Source organism: Procambarus clarkii, chromosome 10 (assembly GCF_040958095.1).
Source record: "Procambarus clarkii isolate CNS0578487 chromosome 10, FALCON_Pclarkii_2.0, whole genome shotgun sequence".
Classification (NCBI taxonomy): domain Eukaryota; kingdom Metazoa; phylum Arthropoda; class Malacostraca; order Decapoda; family Cambaridae; genus Procambarus; species Procambarus clarkii.
This window is the reverse complement of record NC_091159.1, coordinates 29,496,313-29,512,543: the sequence shown is the minus strand read 5'-3', so window position 1 is coordinate 29,512,543 and position 16,231 is coordinate 29,496,313. Positions and strand designations below refer to the sequence as shown.

At 37.8% G+C, this 16,231-nt stretch overlaps 1 protein-coding gene across 1 annotated transcript; it reads left to right on the top strand.

The window, feature by feature from the left end:
- Window positions 1-4,042: 4,042 nt before the first annotated feature.
- On the top strand, window positions 4,043-15,132 carry LOC123745823 (uncharacterized). Its single transcript, XM_045726853.2, has 3 exons — window positions 4,043-4,178; window positions 9,080-11,936; window positions 14,037-15,132. Coding segments are annotated over exons 1-3 (3,042 nt in total). The 5' UTR covers window positions 4,043-4,177; the 3' UTR covers window positions 14,221-15,132.
- Window positions 15,133-16,231: the final 1,099 nt, after the last annotated feature.

Below are 16,231 nucleotides of genomic sequence, written 5' to 3'. Positions count from 1 at the left end.
ATTAGCATATAATTTGAAAAATTTCTTCAAAATTATTTTGATTTCCGGCGGCTCTTATACACCGTTTGACTCTCACCGTAAACTTACACTACTGCCTCTCACCTGAACCACCATTTCCCACACTACCTCCTGTCGCCTAAACCACTATTGGCCACACTACTGCCCTCACCTAAACCACCATAGCCCACACTACTGCCCTCACCTAAACCACCATAGCCCACACTACTGCCCCTCACCTAAACCACCATAGCCCACACTACTGCCTCTCACCTAAACCCCCATAGCCCACACTACTGCCTCTCACCTAAACCCCCATAGCCCATACTACTGCCCCTCACCTAAACCACCATAGCCCATACTACTGCCTCTCACCTAAACCCCCATAGCCCACACTACTGCCCCTCACCTAAACCCCCATAGCCCATACTACTGCCCCTCACCTAAACCACCATAGCCCACACTACTGCCCCCTCACCTAAACCCCCATAGCCCATACTACTGCCCCTCACCTAAACCACCATAGCCCACACTACTGCCCCCTCACCTAAACCACCATAGCCCACACTACTGCCCCTCACCTAAACCCCCATAGCCCATACTACTGCCCCTCACCTAAACCACCATAGCCCACACTACTGCCCCTCACCTAAACCCCCATAGCCCATACTACTGCCCCTCACCTAAACCACCATAGCCCACACTACTGCCTCTCACCTAAACCACCATAGACCACACTACTGCCCCTCACCTAAACCACCATAGCCCACACTACTGCCCATCACCTAAACCCCCATAGCCCACACTACTGCCCATCACCTAAACCCCCATAGCCCACACTACTGTCCCTCACCTAAACCCCCATAGCCCATACTACTGCCTCTCACCTAAACCACCATAGCCCACACTACTGCCTCTCACCTAAACCACCATAGCCCACACTACTGCCCCTCACCTAAACCCCCATAGCCCACACTACTGCCTTTCACCTAAATCACCATAGCCCACACTACTGCCCCTCACCTAAACCCCCATAGCCCACACTACTGCCTTTCACCTAAATCACCATAGCCCAAACTACTGTCCCTCACCTAAACCACCATAGCCCACACTACTGCCTCTCACCTAAACCACCATAGCCCACACTACTGCCTCTCACCTAAACCACAATTGCTCACACTACTGCCCCTCACCTAAACCTCCATAGCCCACACTACTGCCTTTCACCTAAACTTCCATAGCCCACACTACTGCCTCTCACCTAAACCACCATAGCCCACACTACTGCCCCTCATCTAAACCCCCATAGCCCACACTACTGCCCCTCACCTAAACTTCCATAGCCCACACTACTGCCTCTCACCTAAACCACCATTGGCCCAAACTACTGCCCCTCACCTAAACCACCATAGCCCACACTACTGCCCCTCACCTAAACCCCCATAGCCCACACTACTGTCCCTCACCTAAACCACCATAGCCCACACTACTGCCTCTCACCTAAACCACCATAGCCAACACTACTGCCTCTCACCTAAACCACAATTGCTCACACTACAGCCCCTCACCTAAACCTCCATAGCCCACACTACTGCCTCTCACCTAAACCCCCATAGCCCACACTACTGCCTTTCACCTAAATCACCATAGCACACACTACTGCCTTTCACCTAAACCACCATAGCCCACACTACGCCTCTCACCTAAACCACAATTGCTCACACTACTGCCCCTTAAATAAACCACCATTGCCCCACATTACTGCCTCTCACCTAAACCACCATAGCCCACACTACGCCTCTCACCTAAACCACAATTGCTCACACTACTGCCCCTTAAATAAACCACCATTGCCCCACATTACTGCCTCTCACCTAAACCACCATAGCCCACACTACGCCTCTCACCTAAACCACAATTGCTCACACTACTGCCCCTTAAATAAACCACCATTGCCCCACATTACTGCCTCTCACCTAAACCACCATAGCCCACACTTCTGTTCACACCATATTCCTCTTAACACACTCTACTGTCACTCACCTAAACCATTATAACTCACACTACAGCCCCACATAAACCACCATAACGCTCACTACAACACCTGAAGTGGACATCAATCAGCCAAGCAGATGAAAGCAACCATGTGTGCTCAGTTGAATGTTTACATAATTTACAATTTAAACGCTACAATGACATTACTTATAATTCAAATTCAAATATAACCGAGCAAAAGATAATATAACCGGCTATGATGGCAAATAAGCTTGCATTGTAATTAAGTCTAAAGTAATTTGCAAATAAATGGTAGTGAACTAGATCTTTTTTTAGTATAATGAAGCTGTCTATTTCATCACATGTGCCGAAAATTGCAAAATAATTGTTTTCTACGTATACATCCAACAACTCTTACAGGACGGTATATCGTCCAGTTCACCGACTTCTTGTCGGTGGCAAGAACACCGACTTCTTGCAGGTCGGTGTTCAATCCCCCGACCGCCCATGTGTTTGGCACCATTCCTTCCCTCTGTCCTATCTCAACTCCTTATTCTTACATTCATTCCAAGTGCTATATAGTCGTAATGGCTTAGCACTTTCTCTCTTGGTGTTTGCCTTAACTTACGTACATCCATGTGATAACAGGCCATCTCCCTAAAATGAATGTAGAGCAAATATTTTGTTGAACTTACAAAAATGGAACATTGGACACCTAAACAAATTAACGTGCAATTTAATTAAGAATGATTAATTTAAGATTCATTAAGGTTCACGTTAAATTTAATTAAGATCTATTGTTAACTTTGTAGAGGGAACGGAGAAACTATCCAAAACCAAATGTAAGCATATATTAACTTTATTAGGACTAAGATAGCATATATTAGGCCTAAGACTGCCTAAGCCTTAGGTTATGATAGCTTTCTCAGGGTCGAACAGTACTTTTTTGTACGTTTGACCAAATAGTTGCTATATGCACTGTCATTTTAGGAGGATAGAATGGATCCTATCCTCCTAAAAATGATAGTTATGAAATCGTTGGATATCAGTATCATCTGAAAATAATTTAAAACTTAGATCACCAAAACGCAGCCTAGTTTCCTAAACCCACATGATGAGCTCAAATAATGGAAACCAGGAAACAAATGCTCACTACTCATTTATAAATTCCTCATTGAAACCTCAGGGTCTATAATATTTCCATAACTGAATGTGGTAGGCCTATACTAACTGCAAAGGTGTTTTGGCGGGACATAACAGGGACTGTCATTGAAATATGAACATGTCAACAAGAGCACCTGCTTACAACAATTCCCTAAATAATATAGTTAAATACACCATAGAGACATGAGTAAGTCTATAAAGCTTGTTAAAAATATCATTTAAAAATAATAATATATGCAGACGTTAGTAAATTGACAGTATTGCCATATCTACAATTTATAGGGTTCGAAATAATAAAAATTAGAGTTTAAGCATTATTTTTATTAAATTAGGCGACAATGTCACTTTTAAGTTATAAATAATATGTCAAATATGTCATAAATAAATGTTAGTAAATTATTTGTCAGTATTGGCGTATGAAATTTTAATGGCAAAATAATTAAATACTAAAATGGCGTTACAATTAATGTTGTTAATATTAATACTTTTCGCACAGGCTGCAAATGTTTAATAAAACAAATAACACCAGTACGACGCTAATGAAACTTTTTTAACTTTAGCGATATTATTTGTGAAGGATTTGATGTAAGATTTTGAATATGTGATATACCGTACAATATACATATACATATACATACATACATACATATATATGTATATATATATATATATATATATATATATATATATATATATATATATATATATATATATATATATATATATATATATATATATATATATAAGCGTTTTTGATCATTTTTAAGTGTCAAACACCTTATGAGGAAATACACCTTTCCTAATTAAATTAACGCTACAAATATTTTATAAACCACATATTTATGAAAAAACAAAAAATAATTAATAAATGAACTAATTTTTCTTCAGCTCGTATAGTTTGAATATCATTGAATAAAATGGAAGTAGAGGTTAGAGAAGGAGAGAGTTCTGGAAGGTGAAGGTGGGACGAGGAGCTGGCAACTGTGGTCAAGCGGCGGCCGGCGACGGGCTCCACACAGCAAGTAAGTTGTCTCTCTCTCTCTCTCTTCTTGCTCTTATTATGTACCTAATGAACTATATAGGCCTATATCAGGCTGTGTGTTGTGGTGTAGTGGGTTTCCAAGGTGCTAGTGCCGAGTTAGCGGTGAATTATCCTGGCCTGAGTGAGTTATGTAGAGACAATAAGAGCCGCCACGATGGCTGGCGTCTGTCGGCAGGTGCAAGACCCTTAAGACGCCGGGAAGATCGTGGAGGTGTCATGCCCTTCTTCATAGTGAAGAACCTCACGATAATGCATAAGATAATTATAATAGAGCGCAAATAAGTAAGATTATTCAAATGAGCGATACGTTCCAGACGCCATTATGTCTATTTTCAATAGGTAAATCTGCGTCTATGCCGATTGGGCTTTAAATATTGAATTCGGCTTCATAGTGACAACGTTGTTCATTATAGTGAGAGCGTTGTTCATTATAGTGACAACGTTGTTCATTATAGTGAGAGCGTTGTTCATTATAGTGAGAGCGTTGTTCATTTTAGTGAGAGCGTTGTTCATTATAGTGACAGCGTTGTTCATTATAGTGACAGCGTTGTTCATTATAGTGACAACGTTGTTCATTATAGTGACAACGTTGTTCATTATAGTGAGAGCGTTGTTCATTATAGTGACAGCGTTGTTCATTATAGTGACAGCGTTGTTCATTATAGTGAGAGCGTTGTTCATTATAGTGACAGCGTTGTTCATTATAGTGACAGCGTTATTCATTATAGTGACAGCGTTGTTCATTATAGTGACAGCGTTGTTCATTATTGTGACAGCGTTGTTCATTATAGTGAGAGCGTTGTTCATTATAGTGACAGCGTTGTTCATTATAGTGACAGCGTTGTTCATTATAGTGACAGCGTTGTTCATTATAGTGACAGCGTTGTTCATTATAGTGACAGCGTTATTCATTATAGTGACAGCGTTGTTCATTATAGTGACAGCGTTGTTCATTATAGTGACAGCGTTGTTCATTATAGTGACAGCGTTATTCATTATAGTGACAGCGTTGTTCATTATAGTGACAGCGTTGTTCATTATTGTGACAGCGTTGTTCATTATAGTGACAGCGTTGTTCATTATAGCGACAACCTGGTCCATTATAGTGACAACCTGGTCCATTATAGTGACAACCTGGTCCGTTATAGAAACAACCTGGTCCATTATAGTGACAACCTGGTCCATTATAGTGATAACCTTGTCCATTATAGTAACAACCTGATCCATTATAGTGACAACCTGGTCCATTATAGTGACAACCTGGTCCATTATAGTGACAACCTTGTCCATTATAGTGACAACCTTGTCAATTATAGCAACAATGTTAACCACGTATAATGTCTTAAATAGACGTGTTAACGTTATATAATTACTAAATTTAATTGTTGGCCTCCTAGTCCGAATTCTGATTTAAAATTGTATAAAAAAAATTGTAAATTGTATTCAATTTGTGACCTAGTACTAGGGCGCTCACTTTACAGCACACATAGTCATTAGAACTAGGAGTGCTGTAATGACATGATAGAAATATAACCACATCAAATACAGTGCACATAAGATATACACGAATGGTACTATAATACAAGTCAGATTCCACATATGCAGGGCATCGAGCCACGTGGGGTTAATTGATAACGATATACAGTAACATAAGAAAAAATTAAGAGCTGATGAAAAAGCAACATCATACTGAAAATAGATTAGTTGTCCTACTAGAAATTAAGTCATCATCAAATTTAAGGCAATTAAGGCATTGAAAATGTAACCAGAAAGCAGGTAAAGAAAATAAACTGTCTGTCTATTTTCTTAGAATGGAATAAAAGGCGTTGACAGAAAGTAAAAGAATGAAATCTTTGCAAGTATTGTGATGAAAATTTGACAGCTGAATATATTTTAAAAGATTGCAAACCAAAATAAAATCTCTTTCTAGCATGAAAATACACGACAATAAAAATTTAGCAAGATTTAAATTTTGTTAGAGCAAACACAAGCATTAGATACCTGACGTACAGTTGGTTAAACAAATATAATAACCCAATCAACAGTACAGGATAGGCAATTCAATGAAGCCAACTCCACCGGCTAAAAGGTTACTAGACCACAGCTTGGACACACACACTGGCCACCCCAGCCAATACACGGACAACCTTACATATCACACATCCAAACAAACGACCCAGACCTCATGCCAACCCATGGTGGACAGGCCACCGAACTTTGAAAGCTCTCTCTCTCTCTACACTCAAATCCTCTTACAGAATTTCACTTCCCCATCCCTCTTCCTCCCCCATCCTTTCCAAGTCCTTTGGACATCACAGTGAAGTAAAATGTAGGACTGAAAATTATGTTTTTTTTCACTCACAGGGTTATAAACCCATGGAACCGCTTACCCGCCGAAGCCGCAAATGCTAAACTCTGCTAAATTTTAAAATCCAGCTGGAAAAAATCATCAGAGCAAATGGGGGCCTTTTGACAAACCGCCGGCTTCCTATCCTCGTCGAGGGTACTAGTGTGTTAGTGGCCCTCAGGTAAATTCAGATAAATAATTACAGGGGCCTGACGGCTGAGTGGACAGCGTTCAGGATTCGTAGTCCTAAGGTTCCGGGTTCTATCCCCGGCGGAGGCGGAAACAAATAGGCAGTTTCTTTCACCCTGATGCCCCTGTTCACCAAGCAATAAATAGGTACCTGTGAGTTAGACAGCTGCAACGCGCTGCTTCCTGGGAATGTGTAACAGAAAGGAGGCCTGGTCGAGGACCGGGCCGTGGGGGCGCTAAGCCCCGAAATCATCTCAAGATAACCTCAGAATATGGTACGTCCAGCTTGCATGTAGGCTTCCTGCTCCCGATGACCGCGCTTAATTACCATACCTAGTCGATGCTGGCAAATAATTAATCAAATAAAAAGCATAGTCTAGTCCTTAGGTATGTGAAGGTGTCTAGTAGATATTGTCTGAGGTACAGAAACGTATGGAATTTCTACTAAGTTTATTTCACACGCTCTGAAAGTAAAGGCGTTACAAATTACCTAAGATGTATATGTATACCAAAATTAGGCTGTGATGCAATATTGGCGACAGATTTTGCCACTAATTGGATTTGTTGCTATACAAATATTTACTTTGTTCTGTTATTGTAAACAGTTAATTGCATATGTCTCTGATAAATTGTTGGGTTTGGTGAGCTAAAGCCAGTCAAATAACGAGAAGATTTCAATCATTATTTTTATTTTAAAATGGGCATTGGTCTACAACAACGTAATAGTCCCAAATTCGAAGCTACTAAACCTTTATTTTTTGTATATCAAATTACGTTTTGCGCTAGTTTCTATGGCTTAGATATATTTCACCAATTTGTCTTTAGAAGACAACTGATGCCAAATATGTTGCCAAATGAAGGATAAAAGGCAACAAATAAGTTGCCTTTCCCATTTCACTTGGCCAACATTGGGTTCGTTCTCGGCTCACAACTGGAAATTCCGGGTTCGAATCCCGGGTGGGACAGAAATGGTTGGGCACATTTACTATTATCTAATGCCACTCTTCACCTAGCAGTAACCCAGGAATTAGCTTGTAGGGTTGTATCCTGGGCAAGGTCTGCGACCTTGAGGGGGACTTCGATATGAACCTAACATGGGTATATACTCTGGCTGCCTGTTTCCGACAAAATGAATTATTATTCGAATCGTAAATTGTGATCAGGGTATATCCTTTTCCATTTAACCAATTTCGCTCTTTATGAATATTATATTATGTATATTCTTGTTCAGTCTTATGGAATTTATTGTTCTACGATGTCTTCAACAGTGTAGAATAAAATTCTACCTTAATAAATCATTATTATAAATTAAAATCCAGGTATTTTATATGACCAAACAGTCAGAAAACCTTATTTAATACACGTTGCAAATTCATTAATTCCATCACAAATTGTGATCAAATGTGTCATATTTAATGTTAAGGAATTCAGCGCAGTTATACTGATGAATGAAACGTGTGAATAGATTGAATTACAAATATATTAAAGGAAACAATTGCTAATTTTGCGTATTCTCGTATCTTGAATACATCCTAGCTTAGTTCAAAAATAAATATCAACTAAAGGCAGATTGTTACTGTATATGCTAGCCCGTTATATGGACGTTAACCAGACTTCCCCTTCACATATGACTCAACTGATTAGCAATGTTTACAGCAGTGCTTCCCTCTTTTTTTATCCTGTTTTCCAATAGCACCTCTCTAAATGCACCACACAACACAACGGTACTGAAACACAAATAATTGTCATCAGAGATGAAACACCTAACCTATCGAACGCCTAACTACAAAATTATAATAGACTTTAATATTACCGTATATTTGATGAAATTTCGTTTTTTGGTATTCAATACGTTACAATTGACGATTGAATTTTTGGAGTCTGATGCAACTTGGACGAGCATAGCCTGAGGATGAGTTGTGTGTCTAGGTAAGGTAATTGTCAAGAGAAACTGCTAAGCTAGAGTGACTATATAACACTTGTAAAGGATATATAAAACCAGTAAAGGAACAATGCCCAACCACTTTGACCATCATAGATCGAACGCCAATCTTGTAAGAAGCAAGGGTGCCGCTGTACCAACCAATCCATTTTTTTTAATTGGATGGATAAATCAGAAGCCACTCGTTTGGACGCTGAGTGAAAACTATAACCCACACTTACAGATCTAAAGGTCTACCTAGCAGAAGAGTTTTTTCACGTTTTACTAAAGACTTTTGTTAATTGTTTATTCCTTATTAACTGTACTTTGTTCGTAGGCTAAATATTCTTTTTATATTAAAAAAAATCGTGTAAAATTCATATTATTGCACAGAAAATTAAAGTTAATTAACACTTCTTTTCAGTGGCTTCCAAGATGAACTCGAAATGTACTTCCAAGACTAAACCTCGGAGGACGGAGCCCAAACAGCCCAATGAGAAATCTCCCAAATCCTCGGATAAAAACACTACCCTACCCTCGGATAAAACAACCATCACACCCTCGGATGAGGCAATTCCCATGCATTCATATGCAACTACTATCCTACCTTCAGAGGAAGCAATTTCGAACTTGGATCTAACAAGGAACTGTGAATTTGATGCTTTGTATAACTATGTGACACAGGCTGGAGAGCTGGTCATTACTGATGTTCTCAAAGTTCTCTATTCTCAGCAGTACATCAAATCTTGTAATGGAAACATGTCTGTATTCGATTATTGCATTACGAATAAGCACTGGAGTCCTGAACGAGCAAAGAGGAAATTTGAATATAGTGAATGTCTGTCACATAATATTAAAAAGCAGAAAACAGTGGATGTACATTTTGCATTCAACGTTATTGTGGAAATATGTGGCAATGTATTTGAGTGGTTGGATCCAGAATGTCGGAGCCAAATCAAGTTAGTAAAGAATTACAAGTACAAGATTTGCAAAAATTATGGGCAAAGTAACAATGAAATTAGAGCTGAGCTACACAAGTTTTGGAAGATAATTAAAAACATCTATACGCAGGTTAGTCAGGAATTCAAAACTGACTTTAAAGAAAGCCTTAGCGAGATATTAAGGATGCTAAAACTTTCCGAAGAAAGTATGGTTCAAAGCCAAGATTTGTCATTAGACAAAAACGTTTTCCATAAATTTTCAAATGACACTGAAGTTCATAAGCTAATTATGGCTCAGAGAGAACTATCAGATCACCACAAGAAGCTACAAGTGGCAAATCCTTTCACCTGGACAGATGATCAGTGCTACCAAAGTTCTAAAGGTGAAGTCGTGGCTAAACTGGTTACAAACGAAATTTACACACCATTGGGTATTGGCGGCACTGAAACAAAAGTTAGCATGAATCAGGTGCTGAAAGCTACCAAGAGGATAGCGGAAGAAGAGGTAATAACTCCAGTTTTGATAATAAATGGCGTTGAAGGTTCAGGAAAGACGACTATCTGCTACAATCTTGTGCAAAATTGGCTTGGAAGATCAGGCATAATTGATGATCTCGATAATTTTGATTTAGTGTTTCTTATTGAACACAGCAAAGTTAAGTCTAAGGTTTTTGAAAATGTAATGAGGGAACAGATGTTGACAAAAACTTGCAGAGATTTTGAAATTGACAAAATTCTTCAGTTTATGAAGAGACTAGATATAATTTTTATTATAGACGGATATGATGAAACTACTAGAGATACCTTTCCCATTGTTGATGAAATATTTGAGCATTTTGGCAACAAACGCATTATTCTGACGACGCGACCAGACTCACTTGGAGCCACCACAACTCTCATATTAAAAAAACATGTTAACTTTCATACTATTGAGGTCTCAGAACTTGATGATCTCTCACAAATTAGAATGGGTAAAGCTATTTACAAGCATATGTGTAACAATCGTAAAGCTGAGAGAACACTGAATAAATTTGTTGAGTATCACCATAGAGGTGCTGGGAGGAACATTCTAGGTCATCTGAGACTTCCACTCACTGCTGCTCTTTATATGGTCCATTGGAGAACTGGTAAGATTAAAGTGCAAACAGGAACTGAACTACATGATGCTTTATTCAACAAAAGCACAGAAAAGTTGGAAAATCGCAAAGGCACGACCAATGTAACTGACAAAGACATATTGTATCACGTATTGCCTAAGTTATTAGGAAAGTCAGCATGGATGCTTCTCAAGAATAAAATGTATACTCTGCAAGAAAGCATGGTAGATGAAATACGAGAATCCGTAAAGGGTCTTAATGTTGATCTTATTGACGTGCTACTACCATATCTAACATGTAACTCCAACCACTATTCACAACCTACTACGAGAGAGCTTTCTTTTATGAACAGACCTCAACAGGCATATTATGCCTCTAGATTCTTAACGGAATGCATAACAGAAAAGAAAACTACTGTCCGAGATATTGAACAGCAAGTGAGTAACTGGAAAGACTTTAGTTTTGTTCTTTTATTTCTTATTGGACATTTGACCTCTCATGAAAAAATGGACAAAATGATTGTGAAACAAGTACTAAATATTATCGATAATGCAGGTTTTACTGCGGAAAGTTACAGCTATTGGTGGGACCTCTATGTTGAGAGTAAGGGTGATGAAACTGTTACAGATTTCATTGTCGAAAGATTTTTACCTAAATCTCATTGGGTAGTAAATGACAAGACTGTTGTTCCTGCTCTTAAACTCCTTGGGTCTTGTCCAGTTAACCTTAAAAGTTTGAAGATTGACATTCCTAATACCATCGATCCTTTTGATATCCCAGAATTCCTAAGTACCATGCAGAGTTTTCCAACCAAATTAGAAGGGAGATATGGGAAGCACAAACAAATTGAAGTAGAGTTGCACTTTTGGCATCATGATGAAACAGGAAGTACTGAGCCGTCTGACAAGTTTCTCCGTACCCTACACCCATGGGGCATGTTGGTGAACTTCACGGGTGAGCTTGGGGAACAGGAAGAAGGAAAAGAGTTGATCTGTAAGGCAAATAGTGCCAGAACTTTACGTGTCCGACTGAAAACGCCTGGGGCGCTCAGAACTTTAAGAAGCTTCACCAGACGCGGGTGTGAAGCCTTCCAGATCGTTCGCATCACCATTGCCATCCCTGAAGAATGCGACCCAGCATCTTTCACAGAGCTTAACTGTCAGGATCTAGAACTTAATTTTAAAGAAATATCTGTTGAAAATAAGGAATGGATAATTAAGGCCATGAAAAATATTGGTGGAAGGTAAGGTAAACCTTTTCCTTATTTTGATTAAACATTCAATTAAGTATACATGTATCGTTTCTCACTTTATTGTACATGTTGCAGAATGTGTTGAAAATAACGCCACCTGCGAAAATTCATACAGTACAGTAATTTAATCTAGTTATTTTAAACTACCTCGTACCCGGCGTTACTAGTTTTGCATATCTATAATATAATGCCTATAAAACATAGGCATATCTATACATCACAATCTGCATCATGGTAAAACTTTGCAGCAATACTGGAATTTACCTACACCAGAATCCTGATTGGATCCTGAATCCAACATCATGGCAATAGATCATTCAGCCCGTCCTATGGAGCGTTCACAATGTCACTAAAATTCCCGAACCTAGCGAATAAAATAAATAAATAAATAAATTTGTATTCAAGAAAAGTACATGCATAGTTGATTTACAAACATCATGTTGGATTTATAGATAGAGTTAGTACATACAATACCTCAAGCCACTAATACGCATAGCGTTTCGGGCAAGTACCCACGAACAGAAAGATGACCAATCTAAGTGATTAAATAACAATTTAATTCATTGTGTACATCTTCATTACACATAATTTATATCCTAGAGGAACACAAGTCACATCGTACATTAGACTTTTTCCTAATACATTTTAAACACTTCTCCAACACAATTTGGCATACCATAATAAACCACCGTCAAAACTCTAAATTCGTGGGTTTCTTAGCTTATTCAAAAACCTGTAGTCATGGAAGTTTTCTGTTATGAAAAGCAAGATGGTGAACGTGTTAAGATACTTGTAAAAAATCTATACGTTTAGATTTTTTTACAAGCGAGTACAGGAACAATACTTCTTACTCTTGTTAGCAGGCTGAGAGCTTTTCTTTCCCATAGCTCGTGAGCCTTACCCTGGAACATGACCTGCCAATCAGTTAACAACCAGGGACCCATTTACTGATGGATGAACAGGGGCGAATAGTTAAGGATTGATGCTCAGACTGAATTCTCCCTGGTCAGTACTCGAAGCTAGTCTGATATTTAGTGAGATTGGAAGTAAATAAGTAATTATCAAAGGCATCATTGGAAATTAGTGTAATTTTCCATTTCATGTAAAAGGGTTATGGGGCTCAACCCCGCCTGTGAGCATCCCTGGACAACGACCAGTCTCCCCTGCAAAGTTTGATGAGGCTAGCCCCAAGCATCTGGCCCTAACCTCAAACAAACACACTTTATATTTATATATAAATTATTAAATAAACACTTTTGGAACCTGAGGTGGCGAAATTTATTTACTTTATGACTTTCTTAATTTACACAAAGAAAAGGTACCAGTATATGATACCTTTCGATAAACGAAAATTAATATTTTTTTACAACAACGCAGTTTAAGGAATTTGAAGCAATTTGGTAAATTGTGTTAATGCCTACTATAGATAATCTACGCAACTATAAGTTGCTTTGTTGATAAAATTGCAGAAATGATGTATGTATGTTTTATGAATCTGAGTATTGCGCATAAACATCGACACAATGAATCCTCGGCAATATAATTGTAAAGATATATCCAATTCTGTCATAGCTCAAGAATAGGCTTTTATTATATTTTAGTATATAAACATCCTGCTCATTTTTTGGCAACACCATAAATTATAATGATTTGCTCATTATTTATATACTGGGCCCTTTTATTGAGACCAATTATAATATTAATTACATTTAAAAAAATCGTAAGAATAGTTATTAATAAATGCACTTACAAATGAACGTGTTTGTATGAGGCACTGTATTTTGATTCAGATCTGTATTAAATGCGAAATTCATGGTGTCGTTACATGCATTAATTATAAATAAAGTCCGGTGATCGTTAAAAAGTTTAAATATTAATGAAATTAAATTGTTCAGCTTTAATTAACATTAATCTGGTCGATTAAAAGTACTTTATGAAAAATATATCATAATCCCATTACTAATTAACAAATATTTACATCTAGCAATCAGAAATAAAGAACTTGTACTGTAAAATATTGGTTTGCTATAGGAGACTGATCTCGAACCCATACTGTTATGCGATTATTTCATTAGTGACAATTGTTTGCAGAAATGGAATCAAAAGGGCATATTTCAACACCTGCACCTTGGACATCAAGGCCCAAGCAAACTTCCTGAAGGAACTCTCTGGGATTATAATTGAAAAATTATCAATCTGCACCATCATGGATGTTGATAAAAGCCAACAGAAAAAGTTACAAGCCAATGCTACGTTTACTGTCAACTGGATATAATGCAGAGTACTTCCTGGAGGCCCAGTACCACACAACCCTCAAAGGATCTGTATGCCATCATTACTTAAGTCATCTTCGTGGATATTGATGAATACCAAGAGAAAAAGTTGTAAGCCAGGATTTACTACGTTTACTGTCAACTGGACAGTAAAGTACCACGCACCGCTCTAAGGGTCTGTTATTTATTTATTTATTTTATTTATTTATTTATTTTATTTATTTATTTATATACAAGAAGTTAATTTGCATCTTCGTGGATATTGATGAACACCAACAGTAGCGGCTGAAAGGACTAATTGCTACTTTTTTATTTTACTGTTGACTGGATATTTAGTTAAATATCATCTGGATTACAATTAATTAACATTGTCATTTCCAGACTTTGCAAATATAAAGTTAGATATGTGAATACGTAATATCCATCATCGTGAAATGTCAGGATTTACTTGTACTGCTATCAAATATTTATTTTATGGAGACATGTTACTATTACGTATGATTTTTGTTACAGAGTTCTGTGACTTCTGAAGCAGATCACTATTATATATTTTTATTTTCATATTCCCAATTCTAAAAATATTGCTTCTCTTATCTAGGTGTTTAAATTATATATTTATTTAATTATATATAAATATATAGATATATAATTGCATATACCTATTTAGTTCATTTTATACTGGATATTGCACATGATAAAATATTGTGCGTTTGATGGAAAAATATTTAGAAGTGACTTACTGATTGATACAAGGTAAAGCATATATATAGCTGTTAATACCCAATTATTTTTGACGTCTTCAAATGTATTCATGTTTTCCAAGTTACGGTAATTGCGTGTTTATCTGGTAAATTGTTCCATTTATTTATAATCTATTAAAAATGCAGTGTTAATATATCTGATCTAAACCTAAAGTGTTAAGTTTGTTTTTATTGCCCAGTGTAGTGGTGTACAGACATATGTACACTTCATATACAGTATATGTTGCCTGAATGCTCTCGATTTTTAAGAAAATTTCTGGTGATGGGAACATGCTTTTTCACTCAATTCTTTTGGGGTTCTAAGGCCAGTGCTGGGATATGCAGTGTTCCTATCGTGAAGCTGGGGTCCTGGGAGCTGTATTGGAACATACATAATTGTTATCATGAAATTGGGGTCCTGGGAGTGTGTTGGAACATATATTATTGCTATTATGAAACTGGGGTCCCTGGGAGTGTGCCAGAACAGATTTTATACCTATTACGAAGTTGGGGACCTGGGATTTGTGCCCTCATGAGGTGAGACATTACTTCTCTCATGTCAGCATTATAAACGGGGTATATGAGCTATAGGGAAAATCAAATGGGTATGCAAATAAAGTATAATCACACAAGGAAATGTAGAAATCTCTTAGTACAGATAAAAGTTCCAAAGGTTGCATATTCCACCCAGAACTAAAATCTCAGTAAAAAAAAAAAAATGCTATGACAGAGGAATCAGGTGAATAAAACCAAATGCCATTATGAAAATAACCACAACTCTATATACCAGGGCATTTTTTTTAGCAAGAGAGAGAAGAAATGACAGGTAGAAATGACAAGACTTTGAGATATTGAGATATATACAAGAGTTGTTACATTCTTGTACAGCCACTAGTACGCGTAGCGTTTCGGGCAGGTCCCTGGAATACGATCCCCTGCCGCGAAGAATCGTTTTTTCATCCAAGTACACATTTTACTGTTGCGTTAAACAGAGGCTACAGTTAAGGAATTGCGCCCAGTAAATCCTCCCCGGCCAGGATACGAACCCATGACATAGCGCTCGCGGAACGCCAGGCGAGTGTCTTACCACTACACCACGGAGACTCTACCAACATCTCGGTTAAATGCTAAACAAGACACAAAGATAGTGGCAATGCCTTTCAGAACCACAAATATTAACACTCATCATTCGAATAAAATGTCCAACCCTTCCACAAATATGATATTCATATTTGCCAACATTTCAGGGTATCAACATGTAAAATAGTCTATT

What these genes read in the sequence shown, in the direction of transcription:
- LOC123745823 (XM_045726853.2), top strand. An exon ending in ATGAAAAATATTGGTGGAAG is followed by an intron (nt 11,937 to 14,036) that starts GTAAGGTAAACC and finishes AATTGTTTGCAG; the next exon opens with AAATGGAATCAAAAGGGCAT.